Source organism: Lissotriton helveticus, chromosome 7 (assembly GCF_964261635.1).
Source record: "Lissotriton helveticus chromosome 7, aLisHel1.1, whole genome shotgun sequence".
Lineage (NCBI taxonomy): Eukaryota > Metazoa > Chordata > Amphibia > Caudata > Salamandridae > Lissotriton > Lissotriton helveticus.
The window spans coordinates 1184573034-1184597889 of record NC_136068.1 but is presented as its reverse complement, the minus strand read 5'-3'; the positions used below and the strand labels follow the sequence as shown (position 1 = coordinate 1184597889).

At 46.4% G+C, this 24856-nt stretch overlaps 1 protein-coding gene across 5 annotated transcripts in view; it reads right to left on the bottom strand.

Annotated features, from left to right (window-relative positions):
• The window catches only part of BPTF (bromodomain PHD finger transcription factor), a 1855127-nt gene that overhangs the window by 653575 nt on the left and 1176696 nt on the right, over positions 1-24856 (bottom strand). For all 5 annotated transcript variants that reach the window (XR_013598794.1, XM_078654332.1, XM_078654328.1 and 2 more), the window contains exon 20: positions 11017-11168. Coding sequence is in view for 4 of the 5 variants with exons in the window: in XM_078654332.1 (XP_078510458.1) it covers positions 11017-11168 (152 nt within the window). In the remaining variant the exon portion in view is untranslated. The remainder of the gene's footprint in view (positions 1-11016; positions 11169-24856) is intronic.

Below are 24856 nucleotides of genomic sequence, written 5' to 3'. Positions count from 1 at the left end.
TGCTTTACACCCTCCCCACGGCTAGAGTGCGTACCTCCGGCCACATCTCAGGGCCCATAGCTATAGCGAGGGGCACCCGACAGGGTTGCCCGCTCTCCCCTCTCCTATTTATCCTCGCCCTCGAACCACTGCTCTGTAAGCTCAGGACGCTGGCCCCCCACTGTGGTGTTCAGAGGCACGGGACGGCGCACATAGTGTCCGCTTACGCAGATGACATCATACTATATCTCCGGGATCTACGGGGCGACTTGAGCCCTATACCCCGAATATTTGAGGACTTCAGGGCAATCTCTGGCCTCACCATCAGCGAATCTAAGTCCTATGGCTTCGCCTTTGTGACCACGGGCTTATCGACTCCTCTACCCTTCACCCCCCACGTATTCCAGATGGCGGATACCACCTTCCGATACCTGGGGATACACATCTACAGGGAGGCAGACATGATGATCGACGGCAACCTTGGGAGGGCCATTAGAGCACTGAAGACACAGACTTAGTTCTGGCTAACACTGCCCCTCTCAATAGCCGGCAGAGTGGCGATCTCTAAGATGGTGATGCTTCCCCGTCTCATTTACCACTTCACTAATCTGCCGTTCCTGATCCCAGCAGCGACATTTAATACTCTTGACACACTACTCACGGAACTTGTATGGGGACACGGGCGCAGACGCATAGGCCTTGCCAAACTACAACTCCCCTCCGACTCCGGTGGTATGGGCCTACCGGACTTTAGGGCTTATAACTATGCGTGCCAACTTCAATGGCTGGCCTACTGGGTGGCAGGACGCAATCTTCATGAGATCAATGTATCGGAGGATGAACATGCAAAAGGGAGGGTACACGCATTGCTTTTAGCCAGTCCGACTCTACCGAGAGACACCCCACCACTCCTCCGGTTGGCAGTGACGTACTGGCGGAAGGCATTACGATACACGTCCCCCAAGACATCTTATTCCCCCACGATCCCGCTCTTGGGTATCCCTCTGGGCTCGGGAACACTCACGATGAACAAACTGGCGCCCTGGCATGACGCAGGGGTGTCGCACGTGGGTGACCTGTTTGGACAGGGGCACCTATTATCCTTCGAAGACTTTAGGGCCGCGCATGGCGTTCCTAGGGGCTCATTCCTCTTACACGCAGGCCTTCGCCATTATATCGCACACAAGTGGTCACCTGAGGGACAAGAGCCTGTTACAAACCCCCTCGTAGCAATGCACTACCTCATGGGCACGGGCGGCCATCTGACCAAATGGCTCACTTCTAGCATCAAACAGGGGAGGGCTATCACACTGTCACCGCTCCGGGCTGCGTGGGAGAGAGATATCGGCAGGCCCCTGAGAGACAAAGAATGGGAGCGTATCCTTCAGTTTCCCAGGAAGGTAGCTAGAAACCCCAAGTTTAAGTTTATTCAATTGATGTTGCTACATAGAGCCTACCTGACCCCACATCGCATACATATGATGTTCCCTGATGCTGATGGCAACTGTCCCCGATGTGACACTGATGACGCATCGCTACTACACATGCTCTGGCACTGCCCTAAACTGGGATATTATTGGACCACTGTCCATGACTCGCTTGAGAGGGCTGGTGCCCTGTCCCGATCACCTACACCAGAACATACACTGTTAGGGCTAGGACCGCCGACACGCACTAGAACCGTGGCTACACGTTTTACAGACATGGCCCTATTAATAGCGAAGCGAGCGATCACGATGAGGTGGAAGTCATCCACACCTCCCAACCCTGAACTATGGAAAGCAGAGGTGATACGGTGGGGCAAAGCAGAAGGCGAGGCACTACAGCGAGAGGAACGCAGAGGTCTCCGGAAAACACAGATCTCCCTAGATTGGTTTACCACTTTGGGAGCGTTTGAAACGGGGGATGAAGGGGATGATGAGGATACACATGACTCACCACATATGGGATGAGCGTTCAGACCTAGTCCTTTCACAGGCCTCCACAGACTAAGGTGCACTGTGATGATGGGGTACGGTGAATCCCGGACCATCGACTATTATCCCTCAGCCTACCCGTGTGTATAGACAAGGTTACATGTCAAAATGTCACGGGTGACCCAGAAATGAATACTATGATTATACGTATAATGAGAGAGTGCTGGGAGGGATTCTTGAGGGTGGAGGGAGGGTTCGGGAACGACGTGGGATTGTTCAGTTAATATGGTTCCGGACGACATAACGAAAAATTGGTGATTCTATGTATGTATATGTTTTGAGCAAGCACATGCATGTACCATCCTGATTACAATTGCGCTCCAATATATATGTAACTGCTCTACTTACTATGCTAATAAACAGATTTAAAAAAAATAAATAAAAAATAACTACACTGTGTGGTTCTTTTTCACTTAACCTACACTATATGATTAGTACTGGTGAAACAAGTTGCTTTACACTCCTGGACTAAGCCTGAAGGCTGCTCTCCACAGCTACCGTTTAGAGAGATTTCTAAGGTTGTCTAAGACCACTAATCTCACCATTAAGGTTGTCTGGATTAGAGCAGGGTGCTACACTTAGATAAGTAAGCACCATATAGCCCGCCTCCTACATAGATCTTCCATTTCATCCCAGTGGGAATGGCCACAGTAAGCTAGGAAAGCTTGCGAGTTGGCAGCAGGCCAATGGTTGGCAGCTTGAGCAGCAACTCTTTCCCCCTCAGCATATATCCTTTCACTCTTTGTCAGGAAGTGAGGCATCTCCGGTGGCCTCAGAGTTGGCATGCTTGTGTGCTGTGTTGAGAATTAAGGAGTCTGGCGGTATCTGTCCTTTAAAATAGTTAGGGTCAGATGGTGCAGGTTTGTATTTTTTTATCCACCCTAGGTGTTACAACCCTAGGCCTAATAGAGCCTTTACATAGGTCATTAGTATGCCTAAGCATGCCTTTTAACATGGGCAGGTATTGGATAGTGTGTCAAAGAGGAAGTGGTCTTCTGAAGACTCTTCATGTAGCTCTACATAATGAAAAGCAACAATCCTTGCTATAACCTCCTGGTAAAGGTGACAACTTCAGGAGAAGAAGGGCACACAGGATAAACTTCAGGATCTGTGTCAGCTGGGGGATCTGTGTCATAGGTGTCACATGGGGTCATCTCTATGTGGCCCCCTTGTAACCACTAGTATCTGACTGTGGCGACCCCTTGTTGCGACTCATCCAGGGGCTCTCCAGGAGATGATGTTGGTGTAAGAGTGTGTGGTGGTGTAGGAGAGTGTGGTAGTGGGGGTGAAGGTGGAAGAGGTAGAGTTGGCATGGGAGGTGGAATGAGTGGAGGGCTGGTAGCCTTGTCCATAGACTCCCTCTTAGGAGAGCCTGGAAAGTCCATAGACTCTTCAAAGGTAAGCTTCCTTTTTGGTGGTGGAGGAGAGAAAGCTGTGGCCAGCATACGTCCAGAATTCGCTTAGTTAAGGATTTTCTTCTGGCATGTGTCCAATTTCTCCGGTTACTTATGCAGGATTGGTTCCACTTGTGTTTTGGGACTGAGCTTGGAGGTGGTCTTGGAGTGCTTTGGGTACAAAGCTTTCAGCTTCAAGGTGGATGATGGCAGCTGTTGGATCGGCACCGAAGATCAACCAGATGCCTGTTGGTGGTCTGAGTCCAAGGAAGTCCAAGTATAAGGTTTCGGAATCGCATGCGCTTTTGGTGGCGTACCCGAAGGTGGGTGTTCGTTGCAGTTTTTCTGTGCCAACCATGGCTATACAGCAGTGGTGGCCTGAGGACATGGGATTCTGAGACTAGAAGTGCCAACTGTTTTTTGGCAGGACTGAACTTGTGGACATGAGCAGGGGGAGCCTTACTCACAGGTTGTTGTGCTGGAGTAATGTCCTCTTTTTCAAAGTCACCTTCAGGTTCGGAGCCGGAACTTTCATTGACAGAGAACGTCAACTCTTCATCGATTGATGGCTGCTCCTGGGCATGTTCCTCACAGAAGAGGTCTGAAGTGTTGTCGGTGGATCTGTCGGACATTTCGAGACAATGAGCTTTACGATCCCAAAGGGTCTTTTTGGAAAAGAATGACTTGCATGCTTTGCAGACTACTTCGTTGTGCTCAGAGGACAATCGCGAGTTGCACTCAGAGTGTTGTTCTATATGAGGATACTTTGCGTGGCAACGAAGGTAGAACCGAAAGGGCGTGTGTCCATTACCAGTGGAGCATTTTTGGGATTTCTGATAACAATAGAGGAGGTAGGCCTTGAAGGCGCTGCCCCGAAGGGGCTTCGGTTGAACCAGCAGAGTTTTTACTGGAGTTGCAAATGGAGAAGAGCAAATGAGAACAATACTGTCGAAGACAGAGAAAAGAACCGGAGAATCGAACTGAAGTGGAGTCAAAACTTGGGAGCGGAAACACATAATTCCGAACCAGACAGCAGAGAAAAAACTATCTAACAATGGAGTCTATGTCCATGCACATTACCACCGAAAGGAGTATTCACTTGACCTCGTGACCCGAAAGACTTCTTCAAAGAAAAACAACTTGCTAGATGAGAGGAGTATGCAGAGCAATGTGTATCTACAGCCACACATGACATCGAACATTTATGTGAACATATGCCTGTATTTAAGAGAATCTCATTCTGTTTTTAAATCCCCCTGCTGTCTATCTGCTTAGCAAATGGTCTGGAGTTCAAAATGGTCTGGAGTTCATTAAGGACAACAAGTAGAGTCACTCACAAGAAGCACAATTTCCTGTATCTTTCCGCTTTTAATAATAAACACTGAGACGAAATAGATTGTTTTCTGACTGTATTGTTTAGCAACGATTAATAAAAATATAAATATTTATAAGGAAGGTTTAAATCTGTCAAAAGGTGTTATTTTGACATGTTCGATTTGCAGTTAAAATCAGTACAGCCAGGCTATTGGCCGCTGGCCTGCAGTCCTTTTTAAGGTCTTGCCTACACAGGGCGCAAGCGCTGCTTTGGACTGATCTCTTGGAATCACTCGGGGCTTTTGTGGAAACTCGTGCATGTTCTGCACTGTTTCCAATGAGCCCTTGTGCATGTATGGCGTTTACCTTGAGGGAGCGAGCAGCGACACCATCTGTTTCTAATTATCTCGCCCGCCGCTGCTCGCTCCAGTAAGGTAAACGCTGTGGGTCGTTTTCACTTTCGCGGCCACGCTTGTGTTTCAGCGCATGTAGTCATCAATATGAATGTTCAGGCTCAAAACAGGTGATCGGCAGCTGAGAAGATCAAATCCTTGTTAGGTGGGATCAAACTTCTATCCTTGAAGGCAGTAAATTCAGTTCCATAAATCAGGTAATTGTAACGTGTTATTTTAAGTGCTTAGAAACGCGTATCTACTACAAGAAGCACTATATAAAACTCCTCATTGGATTTTCATTATTGAATATTCTTCGATCCAAATTATTCATTGGTACATGCTCCCTTCCAGAAACACTGACGTGCCGAGGTAGAAGCATTTTTAATAAAAGGCCAATGTTGTGGGACAACGGCACCTCATAATTTGGATGCCTGGAGCCCAGTGACCCAAAGTGCCCCCGGAAGTTTTTACATGAAGCGTTAAATGGCTGCGCGGCCTTTGACAGGCCTGCTGCAGGTGCGCTGGCGGGAAGGTAATTGTCCAATTACACGTTGTGTTTTGGCATGCAATGCTGTTGTCTTCCGGGCTGCCTGGCACAGAACGGCGAGGTGTTTCCAGACCTATGTCTGACTTCCAACCTAGTGAAGTGCACAGCAAGCACTAAACAGCACTCTGAAAACATCCACTGGGCGGCTGAAGGAAATCTATCATTACTCCCCCTTCAACAGTACTAATAAAGTGGCCAGTCTGCAACACACATGGCAGATTCCAAGACTAGCCCATTATATAGAATACATATTTACTTCTTCCACGGTACACCACGCTGCCTAGAATTAATAAAGTAGCATTCCATCAGAGTTATATATATGGCGAATATTGGATGCAACTCACTGATAGTTAAAGTTTGTTGAGCTTCTATTTTTAGAATATTTTTTACATTATGTAAAGACGAATATGAAGTACTGGGGACTGAATTGATTTAACTTTTTATGTATATATAAACACACAGTTATGGAGTTTAGACCGACTAAAAATAGCAACAGCGTTCATCAAAACAACGCTAACAACAAAAACTCTTGTTTCCTGCTCGAGTTTGAACAGACTTGAACAACGTGGGTATTATTACCATAAGGCATGCTTCCTAAACCACTTGACCTGGCGGCCTGCAGTACGACACAGCATCTGCAGGGAAGGCCGAGTGACTTGAAAACCCCTCAGCAGGCCAGTCTGTGCAGTGACACGAAATCGCCAATACGGCCCTTAAGTGAACGTCAGAGGGAGACGCAGTCTGCTGGACATGCCTGGGCATGTTATCGAGTTGGCCACCTCGATTCAGGGGGTTTAGTGCTGAGAGATAACACTGGTGCAGCTCCGCTATCTGTGCAAGATATCTGTCGCATGAGGCGACCTGGAGGTTGGGGGTACCCGCCAACTCAGAGCAGCCGGGAGCTGGAGACCAACTAACTATGGCCTGTAGGAACCTGCTCCTGGAGCAGAGGGTGTGGCAGGGTCGTGGCCTCCAGCAGCCCGCCGGCACTGACCACCGGATGAGGCCAGTGATTAGCAAAACACATCTTCACTCGATTGCGGGGCGTGCCTTCCTGAGAACTGAGCTGGGTGCAATGCATGGCAAGTGAAGGGCAGCTGTGCCTTGTGTTTAAAACATACCACAAAGTTCCATATTTTTGTATCAGGTGTACATTTGAAGTTTATATTTAGCGCAAACTCGACCCAAAGGTATTGGATCGCTTTACAGGAGCCCACAATCACAGGATGTTGAGTCAACGCCGAGATTCGAACCAGGATCCCCAGCTCCAAAGTTGTCCGTTGTAATTCTTAGTTCATAGGCACGACAGTGGGGTTCTAGAACCACTGCAATACTAATCTATGACCACGCCAGCTCAGTCAGCTAAGCGCGTGCGGCTCAGTTGTGCGCTCGTTCTGGATTCCAAAGGGTTTCATTATGCAGGGGCTGCTAAAGATTTCATCCTTCCGATGTTGATAAGTGCAAGTAAGTTCAGTAAGAGAAAGGAGTTTTGAGCGCTCAAGGGTAAATCGGTCGTAGCATGCAAACTATAGGAAAAGTAATAGGTTGGTCGAATGCAATAAAAATATGTTGACAACCTGACCACCCTAAAAAGTCAGTGGCCGTATGCGCTATGTCCATGGCAAAGAAACCTTGCTTCCAAAGAACAAAAGCGAACACATTAAACACCCCCGACCAGAAGAACACTGAGGTAAAACGTTAAAAAAATTCATGGCATTATTTACATCTGTAATTTGCGTGGTGGATAGTTGATTGAACGTCAAATATAAAGAGAACAAGCATTGGCATAGCCAATAGGTCTCGCCTTTGGGACCTTATAAGTGTTTATCCATGCAACAGTTGTTGTTGCATCAAGGATAATGTGCTGCATAACTAAATACTTATAAGGTCCCAAAAGCGAGACCTATTGGCTATGCCAATGCTTGTTTACTCTGTCACTGTAGTGGTTTGCACAATGAGTGCTGCAGCCCACTGGTGACATATAACTTGCAGGCTCTGGGTACGCAGTAGGTATCATACACTAGTGACTTATGGGTAAGTAGAATATAAGTCATAAGTCAAATGCTTTTATAGAGCGCACAATTCACCATACGGTCTCAGGGCGCTTGGCAGTAAAAGAAAACAACCTTGACAGTGGCTAGGGTTAGGAGTCGCAGCGATTATTTGGGAAAGAGCCAAGTTTTTAAGTTTTTACGAAACGCCTGGTGGTTGGTAATTAACAAAAGATGGGGGGGGGAGGGGGGGTAGTTTATTCCAGAGTTGAGGAGCCACATAGGAAAAAGACCGACATCCATTACGCGCCATCCGGGCCCGAGGCTGGACCAAAAAAGATTTTGAACTGGATCTTAGTGATCTAGTGGGGCGATACCAGATCAGTTTTTTTTCAAGATATGCGGGGCCGGTGCTGTAAAGGAGTTTGTGGGTCAAACTTAGTATTTTAAAATGGCTTCTCTGACGAATTGGCAGCCAATGCAGTTTCTTAAGGCTTGGAGAAGAGGCTGATCTAGGAGGAAGGCCTAGCACCAGTCTTGCCGCAACATTCTGCAGCGTTTGTAGTTTAGAAAGTAAACACTCATTGATTGTTGCGAACAGAGCATTGCCATAGTCCAAGCGACTTATAATTAAACCATGCACCAGTGGCTTTCTGGTTTCTAAAGGTAGCCGTTTAATTTTTTTTCGCAATTTATGCATGATCCCATAGCAGACGCCGGATACTTGATTGATGTGGGTCTTCATAGAAAGAGAACAATCTATCATGATACGCAGATCGCGTACCACCTCCTTAGGTACGGGGCAGGGTCCCAATTCTTTGGGCCACCAGTCCTGTGACCAAACTTCATTAGCCTTTCCAAACAGAATAATTTCTGTTTTGGTGCAGTTCAATTGGAGTTTGTTATCACACATCCATTTGCTGATGTCAATCATGCACTTTTTAAATCTAGTACAGGTTTCAGAAAAATCTAAATTACAGGTGATAAGCATCTGAGTGTCGTCGGCATATGACACTGTTGTGAAACCATGAGATTTTATTATATTGGCCAGCGGAGTAAGGTACAAGTTAAATAACATAGGGCTGAGGATCGATCCCTGAGGTACTCCTACAGTGAGATGCCGACTACAAGATACAAGAGTATCAACCTTAATAGAGGTGTGGCGATCCGCTAGGTAGTTATTAAACCAGGATAGGGCCTTGCCTCTGACACCTATCTCCCACAGCCGATGTCTCAGAATGCTGTGGGAGATGGTATCAAAGGCAGCCGACAGATCCAAAAGGACAAGAATTGCGGAGTCGCCTTTATCTAGTGTAAGTCTTATATTGTCCACGATCTCCATAACAGCTGTCTCAGTACCATGGGCGGCACGAAACCCCGACTGAGAGGGGTCAAGGAGCTTGTGCGTTTCAATGTAAGTAGTGAGACGCTTATTCACCAAATATTCCAATTCTTTCCCAAAGTAGGGAAGTAAGGAAATAGGACGGTAGTTAGCCGGGAGAGTAGGGTTACTGGAAGGCTTTTTTAAGATAGGCTTGACTAAAGCATGCTTCCACCTGCTGGGTATAAGGGCTAGCTCAAAAGAGGAATTAAGGATATTGGTAAGAGAGCTGGCCAGTAGCGGAAGTATCTCCGAGCAATTTCGAGGAGACAAAAGGTCAGTAGGGGAGCCAGATTTAATTTTCCTCAAACCTTCCAGAACTTCAGAGATGGTGGTAGGTTCAAATTCAGTTCAAAGTTCATACCAAGTTTACCACATTGAAAGGATAAGCACAAGCACTCCACCAATGGTTAGCAAGGGTAAAGTGCACAGAGTTCCATAGCCAGAAAAAACAGATGGTTCAGCAAAACGTCTGGGTGACCCTGCAGGAAGAGCTAATTTCCAAAAGAGTGGAAACAAAAATAAATTGTTTAGTGACAGCCATATAAGCAATCAAGCTGGAAATTCTATGATACTGAGATTAAAGTGAGCCCACCAATGGACACGAGCAAGGATGAAACCTCCTGTACTGCTTGCCTCATACAAAAGAATAAAATACACATTTAATCAGGAAAGTGACAAACAGGGTAGCATCTGATAAATCATTTCAATTTCGGAGACAAACCAGTTAGGGGACACAGAAATAGCCTCATTATAATGCTCATTTACAACCCAAGTAATATCCTTAAGAAGAAAAAGTCTCATCTATACCACCTCTAATAGTAAGCCTTGACTGCTTACCCTGACCATCAAGAAAGTGTCAAAATGGAATAGCTCAGTTCTCACTGGAGTGCAGCAGCATTTTGGAGTGGGTCAACAGTGGTTAACATTAGCACCCACAAAGAACACTCCCCAGTAATCACCGACATCCACAGGACCCCAAGAAAAGACCTCAATACTTGTTCCAACACCTCCAATTGATTGGACAATGCTGCTTTGGGCAAAATTGTTCTGACTTTTCAATATTTTTTTTGTCCGGGTGACAAACAAGTACAGAGTGTGACTTACTTTCAATTTAACCAAAAATATGCAGCAATTAACTTTATTCCACCACAGCAGCCACCTTAGGTGGAGGAGAGGCCTCATCTGCAGGATCTAAAGAGCACAACAACAGCATTTTGAGCACAGATCACTTACACATGGACAGATTGCAGATTCTGGCCCACTAATGGGCCTGGCAGTTTTAGTCCTAGGCAAAGGAGGTGCTTTGCAGCAATTTATATTCTGACCTCTGTGGTGGAGAAACAGGTCAGAGGTAGGAATACCTCACCAATGTTCCTCCAACATGTAATAGAAGGACATCCTGCAGCAGACAGAGGTATCAATGTTATTTGGGGTCCAGCATAATGCTGGAGCGAAGCATTTTGACGTATGCAGTGATTCCACTGCTAAATGACTTGTGCAATTATTGCTGAATTCCAACAATTTAAACCTCCCCTAATCTGACCTTATAAGGCAAGTTTGATCTCTGAATGGGTCAGGTGACAATCCATTTTCCAGAATACCTAGCACTAAATACAATATAGATACTTTCTCAGGATGTGAGACATCTGTCTTCCTTCTCAAATATTCTACTGCCCCTAAACTAGTATCAAATGTATCCTTTCAAGTAACTGTTGCACGTCTTGCAATAAGATTGAGGACAGTTCCTAGAGTTCATTGTTATATCTGGAAAGTCCCAGAGAATCTGGTCTCCTTGACGCTTGCTTTCACCAACAACTGCAAAAGTGACAGGCTTGGACAATAAAAACACTACACTCTTGGAAAGTGAAACTCTGGTACAAACCAAGCACCTCGAATGAGAAAGCATTTAACGGGAATCAGTACACAGTAAAGCTTCTATTATAAGAAAAGGAGGAAACTCCAAACAATTATTCATGAATGAGGCAACATATTCCAGAAATGTTGAACGTTTATGACTCAGAAATTAAAACAATTACCTGCTGAGTAGTAGTTGTGGTACCTACTGCCCCCGCTGTGTTCGGCCTAATGTGTACGTTTGTGGTCCTTGGTTGGAAAGAGGTAAATGTTTGTTGATTTGATGTACAGGATGGAATTATGCCCAATACTTTCTGTTGAACCTGAACTACACCTGAATAACAAAATAAAAAAGCATAACATGAGGTTAATATTTCAATGTAGCTTTATAGAAATAAGACTAATTATCCGGTAAATATTCATATACATAGCATTAAAATAAAAGTAATTAATCTAAGTGAATATAGTACTGGTGCAACCTGACAAATCTGAATCTAACCTTGCAAATAACACAATCATTTTAGTAAAAATCTAATTTGTTACAGATTAATCAAGTTAAGCTAACGATATAAAAGGGTGCCTGTACAAAAAATTAAAAATTCCAATAAAAAGATTTCTTTATGAAAAATTACAACACTGTTCAATGAAAATTCATCATTTATGACCTTTCCCTGTTTAATATTCGACCAGTACATTTTTAGAAAAAGGCAAAGATGCGACTGCCTTGCACACAAGCATTAGTTAAAGATCAGCCAGTCTGCTTGAGAACACCGAAATTTTTTAAATAATACAAACAAAGCCCTTGACTGACAAACTTTTCCAATTGTTCTCAAACAGAACTGAAACTCATTTTCTAAGGGCAATGTTAACAATTGTGATGGTGAAACCATGACAGTGTCAGATACAAAACTAGAGCTTGGAGACAGACAGGGGCCAAGCGGAGAGGACAACAATACACCAAAGCCAAGCCAATGAGCAAGGCCGAAGTGTAGGAGTTGACGGGGTCAGGATAGGCCAAATGATCCCTCTTAAACATTTTGACAAGGCTTAAGGAGATTAAATTAATACGTAGAGGATAAAACAACACCTGCAAAAGCCACTGGGAAAGCCTGGGATACTAACAGAACTATTTTATGAGTCACTGACATCATGCACAGAAAAAACTATTTTATCACTTGCACTCCGGGTGGCTTCTCTCTACAAAGCCTTAAGGCTCAATGTATCACTAAAAGTAAAAGTTTTTCCTTTTCTATTATTTAAATCTATCTCTGGTTTCTTGAACATTGGTAGAGACCGGAGAAAAACATTAATATTGCTGAAAAAGCTTGATTACGGTTTCAGAAATCTGTTCTGATTAATTGAATGTATTAAAACAATTTAGACACTATGATTGAGGTAAGAAATTGTATTATTTTGTTTGGGTAAGTATCCACCTCAAGGAATGATCATGACCCTTTTCAGGGAGAACCCTCTGAGGCACTAAATTAACCTGAGCTCAACCCCCCAGTAGTTATGGCACAGAGCAGACAAGCTTAACTAAGGGAAATGAGAAATGCAGTATCAAAAGAATTATGAAGTCAAAATGCAAATCAATAAAAACACCAAACTGATTTAGAAAACTAGAGTAAAATTTAATAATAATCATAATGATGAAATACAATAATGGGAACCAGTGATATGAATTTTTAAAGTAGAAATAGTGCCAAAAAGTACAAAGCACCAATGATAGTCAAAGGCTGCAGTAAAGTGGGACATAGTCGCAATTGGAAGGGGACTGTGATGAAGTGCAGGTCAGGTACAACAACCAGGATCGTCCGAGTCAAAGATTTTACCTTCTGCCTCAGTCTTTTAAGTCCCTATACAACACAAGAGAACACCTATAAAGCCCCTATGCACCTCAAGGGAGGCACTTAGAGACTCTGTGTCGAACCAGAATCCAAGATAGGATCTAGTCCATATCCAGTTACCAGTGGTCAGCTATGTACTCTGTCTTTCTACAAACTGGCCAAAAATGCAATGTGTCACTGCATTTTCAAGATGGCGACCATCTTCGGCCACACTAAACTTGGGCGTTGTGGGGTATTTGTGGGTTGTGTATTATGGTAATACTAGTATCCTTCCACATCCAACATTAAAATTCAGTACCCACAACAATACCAAACACAGAAGTCTGAAATAAGTAGATCGGCAACCACAAATCCTTGTCATCCTGTTCTTTCTTTCAAGTGTGCCCCAAGTGTTACAAGTGACCCCTGCAGAACTGTCAAGTAGTATTTGATACTCAAGCAGGTTTTGACAATGTAGTGGCAAAAACAGAAGTCCACAGCTGCACCCTGTCTATTCCGTTTAGGTAGGGACTGGTAGGCGTTTTATAGTTCAAATATTTTATTCTACTTTATAGAAACAAACAAACAGTATCTTTTGTAGACCATGCATTTTTGTGGCTGAGCAAGCCCAGCATATTATGACAGTGTATATCAGTTGTTAAGCAAACAAATCCCAAACCCACCCCTCCCCGCACCCTCCCTCATTCACCTCCAAGTTATCGCTTGGGAGTCAGTGTTGCTGGTATCATCAATTACTTATGCTCTGGGGTTGGGGCCGTCTCGGACAAGCGTAATAGGCGTAAGTATTTGGGATAGCAGAGCTCTCAGAATTCTTGTGATAGCAGAGATAAGAATGGTTGCCACAAGTCCCTAAAGGCAGAGCCTCTCCTGGACATTGTCAGCGTGATCTTTTCCATACCCAGGATGTGCCACAACTGTTGGAACCAGCCTGTGTGGGTAGGAATCTGTGCGGTCCCCAAGTGGGTGAGGATGTTCTGCAATGCCGCTCCCAAGGCAAGTCCAATCTGGCGCCCCTTCTTGATTTCAAAGGGTACGTAAGGGGATTAAGCTCCCCCAGAAGTATATAAGCGGGGAACTTGGGTATTTGGGTGTCTAAGTGCGTGTCTATTTCGTTCAGCACTTGAGTCCAGTAGTGCTGTAGTGGCGGACATTCCCTTAATAAGTGCACCAGTGATCCCTGTTCCCCACAACCCTGCCAGCAATCCGTGCTTTGTGCAGGGTTGACCTCATGTATCATCACTGGGGTGTAGTACCAGTAGGTGGTTACTTTCATTAGTGTTTCCTTCAGGGCAGTGTTTGTAGCTGTGTGCCTGGCTCTGTAATATCCCCCTCCCCACCCTTTATAGCTTAATGTCCTCCCTAAGTCCTTCTCATATCTAACGACCTGCGTTGTGCAAGTGCTTGTTTCACGTGTTCAGCAGGGTGTAGAGTTCAGAGATTAGTTTCTTGTCTGAGGACTTGGATAGAAGCCATTTCTCATATTGAGTAAGGAGTCTGTTTTGCGTTGAGCCTGTTTTGTGGTTGTAGCGCCCAGTGTAGGAGTTGCAAACAACAATCTCTCTGTCTCTGGGATCCCATAGTCAGCTTTGACCTGCACAAATGGGAGCACCCCTTCAACGTCGAAGAAATTACCTAGAGCGCGGCACTCCAAACTGCACCACCGTGTGAACATGGCCTCTCCCACCCCCGACTCAAACTCTGGGTTATCGAATAGTGGAGTCAGGGGGGAAGGGAAAGTTGTGAAGTTGTGTCTTGTATTAGTCTGAGCCCAAGACACCATTGTAGTTTGCATGATTGGGAACAGGTACAGGTTTCGGGGTCTGTGAGGCTTCAGTAGAGACGTTCCGGCCACTGCCCTGTCCTGGAACAGCCAGTGTTTCTCCGATTTGGCATGGTTTCACTCCACCAGGTATCATCTGTGCTGCATAGAAATACAGGTGAAGGTCGGCATCCCCATGCCTCCCTCGGTGGGTGGAGAACTAATGTTTTTTTTCATCCGGGGTCTCCAACCCAGCCAAATAAACCGCTGAATTTATGACTGCATCTTGTGGATCATGCCGAGAGGCATCTACAGGGGCAGGGTCTGGAATAAGTATAGGATCTATAGGATCTGTTTTGAATCCCCCCCCTATCCCTGCCCAGACGATACGCAACCTAGGTTTCCAATTTGACACAGCCCTATCCTGCAAAGCCCAGATCAATAAAGTTTCATCAGCCTGCTTTGGCAAACTCCGCATGATTAGGAAAATCTTTCCTTACCTTCCTTTGGATTCTCGTAAGACCGTTGTCCACGCTCTGATCACGTCGCATTTAGACTATGCTAATAGTCTCTATGCCGGCGCTCCCCTCTACCTTCCAGAACGTCTACAAATTGTACAAAACGCTGCTGCAAGACTGATTGGAAATATTCCGTTTCGCCACTCGGTATCTTCATACCGGAGAAAACTTCATTGGCTTCCTATTTCCCACCGCATTCAGTTTGAGGCTCTTATCCTGGCCTTCCGTGCTCTTAACGGTTCAGGCCCGGTTTACTTGCAAAAGAGACTTAAACTCTCTCAATCTGTCAGAACGTTGAGATCAAACAGCCTCCACCTCCTGGTAGTACCTAGATTTTGCCGTTCCAGGAGTGGGGGCAGAGCCTTCGGAGTAATTACGGCCAAACTCTGGAACAGTCTTCCATTGGATCTGAGGTTTACTGAGACGGAGTCTCTGTTCCGACGCAAACTTAAAACTTGGTTGTTTACCTCCCTCTAACTGTACTCACTCTTCTAGCTTGCAATCTGTTAGCGCCGGGACACCCCCGTCATGGGGGTAGCTGTGCGCTTTATAAGCTTCTTAAATAAATAAATAAATAAATCTTGGGAAGAACCATAATTTTAACCGCGGCTACTCTGTTCAGCCACGAAATTGAGTGATGCTTCCACCTTTGAATATCGGTGCGAATTTGTCGGCGGTGGCATGCATGGTTTGGGCTAGCTGGATTCTTAAATAGGAGATGGTACTGTGAAACCACTGCAAGGGGTGCTGATGCTGCTGAAGTTGTTCCACCACCGTTGGTGGGAGGGAAAGGCCGAGTGCCACCAACTTCTCTACATTTACTTTGAGGCCTTATGCCCTGCCAAAGGAATCCAGTTCCTTGAGAAAAGAGCCCAGGGAGGTGTCTGGGTCGTCAAGTGTAGAGATGATGTCATCTGCATGGAGACTTATGGTGTGTCTAACTCACCCAAATGGCAACCCGGAGATACTTGGGTGCGTGCGGATGTTCTGTGCAAGTGGCTCAATATATAGCGCAAGAGGGGTGACAGGGGCACCCCTGGTTCGTGCCCCTTCCTATCTGAAACGTGCCTGATGCATGGCTATTGACTCAAACCTTCGCCGTGGGAAGATGATAATTTAGCATCGGAGTGCTCATCCTTGCCCGCAAGCCAAAGTGTTTCAGTACCTGCTCTAGGTAGGGCTAGTGAACCCTATCAAAGGCCGTTTCAGCATCTATGGTCATTAGCATCTATTTGCCTGCGGGTCTGGATGCTTGCTCTATTATGTGGGTTACCCTTTTGGTATTGTCCCCTCCCTGCCTCTGAGGGATGAACCCTCCCTGATCGAGGTTAATTAGGTCGGCATGTAGGTGCTCAACATGTGCGCCAGTATTCCTGTAAATAATTTCAGGTCCACATTTAGAAGTGAGATGGGCCGGAATGAGCTACAGTGTGTTTTGTCCTTCCTTGGCTTGGGGATAACAATAATTGCAGCCTCTAACATAGAAGGTGGGATCATGCCGGGCTCTGAAAACTTGTTAAAAAGCTGCGTCAGGAACGGTGCCACTACCAGACAAAACGTTTTATAAAAGGGTGAGGTAAAGCCTTCAGGGCCAGGGGATTTGGCTAATTTTAACAGAGAGAAGGCTGATATTACCTCCTCGATTCGGATATCACCATTGAGATGCTCGGCTTGCTCCGGAGACAACTTGGTTGACTGCACATCTAGCAGGTATTGGTCACTCTCCGCACTATCTAGAGTTTAACCTTGGTAGAGGTGCGCATAGTAGTCCTGAAGGCTCTGGCTATTTCGGAGTCCTCCAACACTAAACCCCTTTTATAGTTGTGTGTCTCCTGTACGCCCTGTCTCTGCCGGTTCTCACGTGGTTTGTGTGCAAGCAGGCGGCCACACCTATCCCCCCCCACATAAATAGAGTGCCGGAGACAGAGGGCAGCGTACTCCGCTTGATCTAGCTCAATCGCCGCTAACTTGTGATCTCAGCACCGAGAATTGGCGCCATACCCTGGGGGCTCCTGTCCTCTGATTTTTTTTTTTTTTAATATGTTTTATTGACTTTACTATGCATTTAGATGGTACACAAACATACAATTTCAGCATAACAAGACAGGAATATATCTTCGCTTTTTTTTTTTTACAGAGGAAACAAGGCAAAGTTGTAGGGTAAATCTGTATCAGCACTCTGCGTAGCAAATAACATACACATCGAGTCGTAAGACAGCAAGGGTGTAGCTATTGCTACAGATATCTTGTCTGCAGTGGGCGCAGTAGTGGCCTACTCGTGCAGGGCTGTGTATCTGTGGAATGTCAGCAAGTGAAGCGTAGCGGGAGATGGCATGTTCTGGTGGCCTCGGTCCGCGTATACCCAAGTCGCGGTCCCCAGTATATGACAGCGCCAAGCGCAATGCCCTCCGTAGTGTAGCAGGTATTAGGTGTGGCTAAACCTCTGATTCACAAGTAGCAGTAATACCTAGTTGGGTATTCCTGTCCCCCTGGGCACCGATTCGTGCTGTGTAACCAGCTCAAAGACTCAATCCAAATTTAAAGTTCAAATGAATAAAATGAAATGAATAAAAAGTGATCCTTCTTCAAAATTGTTTGTTAATCCATGATTTATTTCTCATGTAATCCAATGCATTTCGGCAGTTATTACTGCCTTCATCAGGGAAATAAGTTTCTACAATAATCAGAAAAAATCAGCATCAGTAATTTCATTTGGTTCATGATATATACTATTATGCAACATCTTAACTCATTCCGCCATAGCAATTTATAGAACCATCCCCGTGTAGTAAATGCTCACAGAAAGTCATTGAACGCCACCGGTTGTAATAAGAGATAAACAAACATGCAACGCGCACTGAATTGATTTAGCATATTATAAACAATCTAGCACCAATGAGTTAAGATGTTGCATAATAGTATATATCATGAACCAAATGAAATTACTGATGCTGATTTTTTCTGATTATTGTAGAAACTTATTTCCCTGATGAAGGCAGTAATAACTGCCGAAATGCATTGGATTACATGAGAAATAAATCATGGATTAACAAACAATTTTGAAGAAGGATCACGTTTTATTCATTTCATTTTATTCATTTGAACTTTAAATTTGGATTGAGTCTTTGAGCTGGTTACACAGCACGAATCGGTGCCCATGGGGACAGGAATACCCAACTAGGTATTACTGCTACTTGTGGATTATTGACTTATCGCTCCAGACGGGGAGCGAGCCCTGGAGGCACGAAAGAAAGCAAATACACAAAGGATTAACAGCGGTGCACGACCCTATACCCACAGCTAAACCTCTGATTCAACATATCCAATAGTTCAACAAGTACGGCAATCCAGGTCGCCATGATAACTCCCAAACAAGACTTCTTCAGGAACAGGAGGTCAATCAGGGCTAAGAACAGGGTATTAAAAGTAAAAAAAACAGGGTCTCTGGGGGCTCCTGTCCTCTGATGAATGTGTTGTAGTTCTTGTATCTGCTGAGAGAGGCTCTCTCTCTTCTCCTTTCGGAGTGCGTGATCTGCGGCGGAAATCACAATGAATTCACCCCAGATAACCGCTTTAAGCGCCTACCACAGCATTGCCATGTGAGTTTCTGAAGTGTAATGTGTCAGAGATAATCCACCAGAGCCTGCTGGATTTGTGTCACTACCTCTGGGCACTGAAAGAGCGTGTCCATTAGGTGCCACTGTCGGGAGTGGCATTGCATAAGGGTAAGAGGGGGTGGTCCGAGAGCATGGCCGTGAGTATTTCAGTGTCCACCACAAGCGTGTGGTGGTCTGTAGTGCTTATGAGATAGTCTAGCCTGGAGTATGTTTTGTGTGCAGGGGAGAAAAAGGAATATTCCCTGGCCAGAGGGTGAGCAGTCCTCCAGCCCATGTTCCCTCAGTCGGGTGTTGTCAAAGACAAAATTTAGATCCCCTCCCAGTAGAATTTTACCTTCGTCTGCGGCCATTGTCTCCATAATTACCGAGTGGAGGTATTTCTCTTGTCCCTCGTTCTGTGCATATCTATTGACTATAATCAGTGGGTGACCCCCCAGAGTGAATCTATAGGCGAGGAGCCTTCCTTTAATTTCGGCTTCTTTCTGTACCATTTTACCCCTGAAGGCTCAGGACACCAAAATGGCCACCCCGCTGACTTGGTAGGGCAGGAGGAAAACAGTTGAATGGGGAATGCATGGGTCCTGAGCCTGTGGCAGTCTTTGGCAAGTAAATGGGTCTCCTGCAAGAGGCATATGTCTGCTTTCATGCTTTCCAGGTATGATAGTATTGCCCTGAGTTTTACTGGGTTATTTAGTCCCCTCACATTGAGGGTGAGAATTGTAAGATTAGTAGGCTAAGTTACTCCGAATGGACAGTGACGCTGTAGAGCAGGTCCCAAGGATTGGTTGTGGTTGCCTGGTCAGTTCTCTAGCACCGTGTGGGGTAGCATCCAGGGCTACTTGTCCTCACCTTACCTGCACCCTCGCCCCTTTAGGGTGCCTACCGTTGCTTCAGAGTAACTTGTCATAAGCCTTGATGACTCAAGGATCATGAGGGCTAGGGAGGCAGTCGGTCTCAGTAGCTTAAGATATCTGGGGAAGGTCAGCTTGGTGAATTCCTGTGAGAGGAGTGCTATGAATGGGCGCCATGTTTCTCTAAACACCTCCCCTCGTGAGTCAAGTGTCAGTGCTTGCCTCTCCATCCCCAATAAATCCCAAAGACGGTGAAGACAGGCCAGCCTGGATGGGATCTTATCCACGCCCCACAAGGCCAGTATCGCATGATGCACCACCCGAAGGGCCAAGGTAATGTGTTTGCCTCTATTTGAGCGCAGCGGGTACACATACGTGTGTGGGTTAGGTAGACCTAATATTATATAGGAGGGAAACCGTTGGGAGTTGGGTGTCAAAATGGGCATTAATCTCTGTTAAGATGGAGTCCCAGAAATGAGATAAACTTGGGCACTCCCACAGGATGTGAATCAAGGTTCCTGGGGAGTTTTTGCATCTCCAACATTTATCACTCCTGTTTGGGCTAACTCAATGCAGTCGGACCGGGGTCCAGTACCAGTATGTGGTTACCTTAAGTGCAGTCTCCATGCTAGAAGTATTGGGGTCATATGTCGTGCCCTATAATAGATGTTCCGCCATTTTTTCTGTGTGAGGTGGTGCCCCAATTCTCGTTCCAATATCGGTTGGGCGGGGGACTTTGTGACAGGTTCTGGACCTAGTAGGAATCTGTATAAGTCAGAAACTATCCGTTTATCTGTATCCTTTCAAAAGAGCCATCTTTTAAACTTGGTTATATGTCGTTGTGCCGCCTCCCTCATCCCGGGGTCGAGGACCCAGTGTCATATTTGCATGTATCAGAACCTCTCGTAACAACCTCTTGTAACGCTTAAACATCGGCAGTCTTAGCCAATGTAGGGATTGATTCCAGTGCTTCTTGTAGGCCCTTCACGATATCTGCCTGGTCAGGCCTTATCAATGTCCGCCTGGGGTCCTGTAGTTGCCATCTAGGTTACTGCTCACTCTGACCAGGGGGTGGGGTCCCTGTCTCTGCTGCCCCCGATGGCAAAGCCGAAGATGTCTTTTCCCTCTGTTTTGGCACGATTCCTCGTATTCTGATGTTATTCCTGCGTGACCGGTTCTCAAGGTCCTCCAGGTGGGACGACAGGTCGTGGTGTTGGTCTTGGAGACAAAGGATCTCTTGCCATAGGGCCTCCACTTCTGTGTCTTGGCTTTCACCTTTATCCTCCAGGGATGCAACTCTTTCCCTGAGAGCATCTAAGTTTCGCCTGGTCTCTTTGATCTCTTGCGTGAGGTCTTACTTGACTGTTTGGAGGTCCTCTTGAAGCGCTGTGAAGAGTGACTGAAGGAATGCCCGTGTCACTGGTTCCTCTGTTGGACCCCCAGACTGCGGGGGAGCGTCACCTCTGGAGCGGGGCCCTCCGCCAATCCTCAGCCAGAGGGTCGCGTGAGAATATCTTTAAGAAATCGGTCCTTCTTAACTCAGTTGGTGGACATGTCTCCGTCCCCTGGAGGTGCTATGTTGACTGCTCCCCTGAGCCGAGCTGTTTATGTCCGCTAACTCTAGGCTTCTAGGGCTCTTCGCCTCCGTGCAGAAGTGCCGGACCTCCGGGTGTCTCCGTTTCCCACTTCGGGCACACCAGTATCCAGGTCGCTGAGTTTCAGTATTGGCCCAGCCCCAAGGGTCGCCCCCTCCGGACCCTGGACGGGTCCTGTTATCCCCCTCCCATGACGACGTGAGGTCTCCAGCTGATTGGTGAGTGCTGTGATGGCGCCGATAGTGAGTCCAGTCCCCCCTCTAGACATCTTTGCTAGTTTGTGGGCCCCCGCCGTGGTAGGGCACCAGATGGAATCTTGAGGGCCCGGCTCCTTTCCAGCCTCGCAGAGCACAAGGGTATCACGGCTACTTCAGTCTAGTGTTTGCCGCTCGAGGTGAGTCTTGTTTTCCTTGCATACCAGCTGGGGGTGTCAACGTGGGCCATCCGAAGGACTTGCTCCTGTAGTGTCGCTCACCATCTAGGCCACCACCGTCGTCGCAGGGTAGGAATGAGCATTGGCCCTGCCACCGTCTGCTTCCATCCTCTGAGCTGCTCGTATCTCCAGACCCCGGTGTAGGGCCCGGTATGTCCCGCCAGTCTGTCTGCTGAGGCTAGGGGAGGACCCTCACTTCAAGGAGTCACTTGCCTCTATTCGAGCAGCTGTGAGGGCAACACCACCCTGCGCTCACATTCAGGCCTCTCGGACCACCAGCACCTCAGGTCGCACGGCTCAGCCGCTAGAAGGTCACCTCGGTCGCCCCTCTCACCCCTGTAGTACACCCGACCTCAAGGGGGCGCCGGGCCAGGGCGAGCCATCCAGTGTCGGGTAGAGCCCAGGGCCAGCACCAGTTGGCAGGGCCGCGTGCTCCGCCTCCGCCATGTCTCTAGATGGAAAAAGGTGGAATTCCTATACTGGTGATTAGCCATGTACATTTATGATAGTAGAAGTAATAATGAACTGTCCAATAAATGCAAGCTAATTTAATTTGAGAAAATAAGCTATGCTAATCAATTCAGTCGACTGCAGGATATGGGGAAGCAGTAAGACGCAATAACAAAGTTATTTACCTTTGGTGATTATCTTTCTTGAGAATACTCTAACTGAAGATTCCTCAGCTTGTGAATACCCTGAGGTGCCAGAATGGTTCTGGAAGATTTTCTCAGTAATTTTTTGGAGAGTCAGTAGGTAGCGTTGTGCGGGTCCTTATGGTAATTATCTACATTGTCAGACGAGGAGCCTTCAATATTCAGATTGTTTCAGTATGCAGATCTCTATATTGGAATCTTATTAGTATGGACTAGATGAGTCCATTCCACAGAACAGTGAGGTGGGTGGGTCAGAAAAAAAGAAATCAGCAGTCAAATAGAATATCCACCAGAAAGATAGTTAGCGAAGGTAAGTAACTGGTTCTTCCGATGGATACTTCTAACAATTTATTCAGCACCTTGTGAATAGATACCACAGCAGCACCTCTCCAGGTGGTATGTGTTTGGAACATCCTGTAGGACAGAATGCGCAAAAAGCCCCTATCCCAGACTTGGCTATCAGTAGTGCTTTCAGAATGCGTGTAGAGTCGTCCATATAGCAGCCTGGCAAATGTCCAAGAATGGCCCATCATGCGCCAGCATAATGGTAACAGCCTTGGCTCAGGTATGAGCAAAAAATCCTTTCTTGAGGCTCTGGTACATTTGATTTTAAGGATCAGGGCCCTCTTTGGATGTAATCTTTCTTCTTTTTTAGACAGATGAGATGGGGTGATAAAAGCGGCAGTGTGACAGATTTGGAAAGGCATGACAATCTTCGTGAGAAATTCTACTTTTGTCCTACTTTGTCCAGAAACAAAGAGGTGTTTGCCTGCTGAACAGACAGTGCCAGCAATTCACTCACGAGAAAGCTGACATGATCACGATGAGGAATGTTATCAAAGTAAGCAGGCGGAGGGAAAAGCTGTGTATTGGTCCAAACGGGGAACGCACAAGGAAAGTAAGAACTAAATTAAGGTCCAGCTGGCATCACAAGTGACATTGGTGGTAATATATGGGTCAACCCTTACAAGAAGTGCATCGCAACAGGTGATTTGAATAAAGATGTTTATCAGGTAAACATAGGAAGCTTGAAAAGTACAACAGATAACCTTTAACTGCTGACACTCACAGTAAGGCCCTGCTGGGATAGCAAAAGACAAAACAGTATGCTAGACAGCTGTACAAGTAGAGGCTAGTTATTTCGGGAGGAACACCAGACAACAAACTTATCCTCGCTTCCTGGAAAACATTGTTTTTAGTGGAGGGGAGCCTGGCTGCCAACACGACACTCACTACTTCGGGAGGGACAACAAATGCCATTAACTGTCACCGCTTATTTTCTACACATGGAGGCGGAAGTTGTGCTGGCTCTGGTGTAGGACCCTGCTCAGCTTCTACAACAGTAGAGCCTCCCAATGAGGCAGCCAGATCAGAGGACTTATGCGCACAACCAGATGTACTGGGTACCATGCACTCCTTGTCCAGTCTGGATCCACTAGGATAACCTGGGTCCGGTATTTCCCGATCTTCTTCTGAACTCTAGGCAGGAGAGACAGAGACAGGAAAGCGTACACTTGTCCTGAGCTCAAATTTGAGCGGAAGATGTCTCAGAGTGAGTGCTGCCTTGTTAACTCCAACACGGAGAAGTTTGGACACTGAGCATTCTCTGTGGTGGTGAAAATACCGAGCAGGCTTCTTCCTATTGCTGAAAGATGCGCTGTGCCACCTTTGATGGCAGCAGCCATGAGTGATCTGCTACGCAACGTCAGCTGAGTTAGTCTACTCTGGAGTTCCAAGATCATGCCAGGTGTTGCACAACCAGGGAAATGCGCTGACGATTCATCCAATTCTAAAGGACATAGCCTCCTGGCACAGGATCTACAACCCCACTCCGCTCTGTTTGTTTCAGTACCAAACATCAGTGGTGTTGCCTGTGTAGACCTGCACCCGTTCACTATGGGCAGAAGGAAGGAACGCTTTCAGTGCCAAATTGTATTGCTCATAGCTCAAAAAAATTGATATGGAGACAGGCTTTCACCGTGGACCAGAATCCTCTAATCTCCACCTCTACCAGATGACCTCCCAATGTCAATAACAATTCACTATCACAACTGGTAGCTCTTGTTGGGATAGGGAGGAGGTTCTGCCACCAGTCCAACTACTGTCAGGCAATACTGCAGGCCTTTTACAGTCTCCTCTAACACCTGGATGTATTTTGACCGATTTCCTTGCTGCTGAGCCCACTGAGACCTCACATCTCACTGTGGAGCCTGTATGTGCCCCTAGACCCAGGGCAGAAAAGACTATGGCCAGAATGAACATTTTGAACTTTTCCTGTGAAGATCGGGGCTAGGAAAGTAACAGGAAAAACAACAAGTACATATGGCTCCCCTGGTCAACAGAGCTTGCATGTCTCCCGGAGTAAGGACAAATGGTGTAGGAAGAATGTCAGGGGGATTAGTGAGAAAGGGAAGCGAGTAATCATTCTGGAAACCTGGGAGCGCCACCTTGCTGGATGTGATGCTCCTCCACCCAAGGACCACCTACCCAGCTATCATGCACCGTTTAGGGAAAATGAGAGCGGTTTTGCCGCAGCTTCTGTGGGAGGGTTGGTGGATTGGCTAGTTCGCTGTCCATGGAGGGCCTGGATGATGATGGCTGAATCTCTGGCCGCTGCCTCGAATGGCTTGTGAAGCCTGTTGCGGTAAGGTTTTATACTGCCCCTGTTGGTACTCCATTCCCATGCCTCAAAAGAGGCAAACCTGTTGATAAAGCTGCAGTACACGTGGTGCCTACCAAAGCGAGTGTG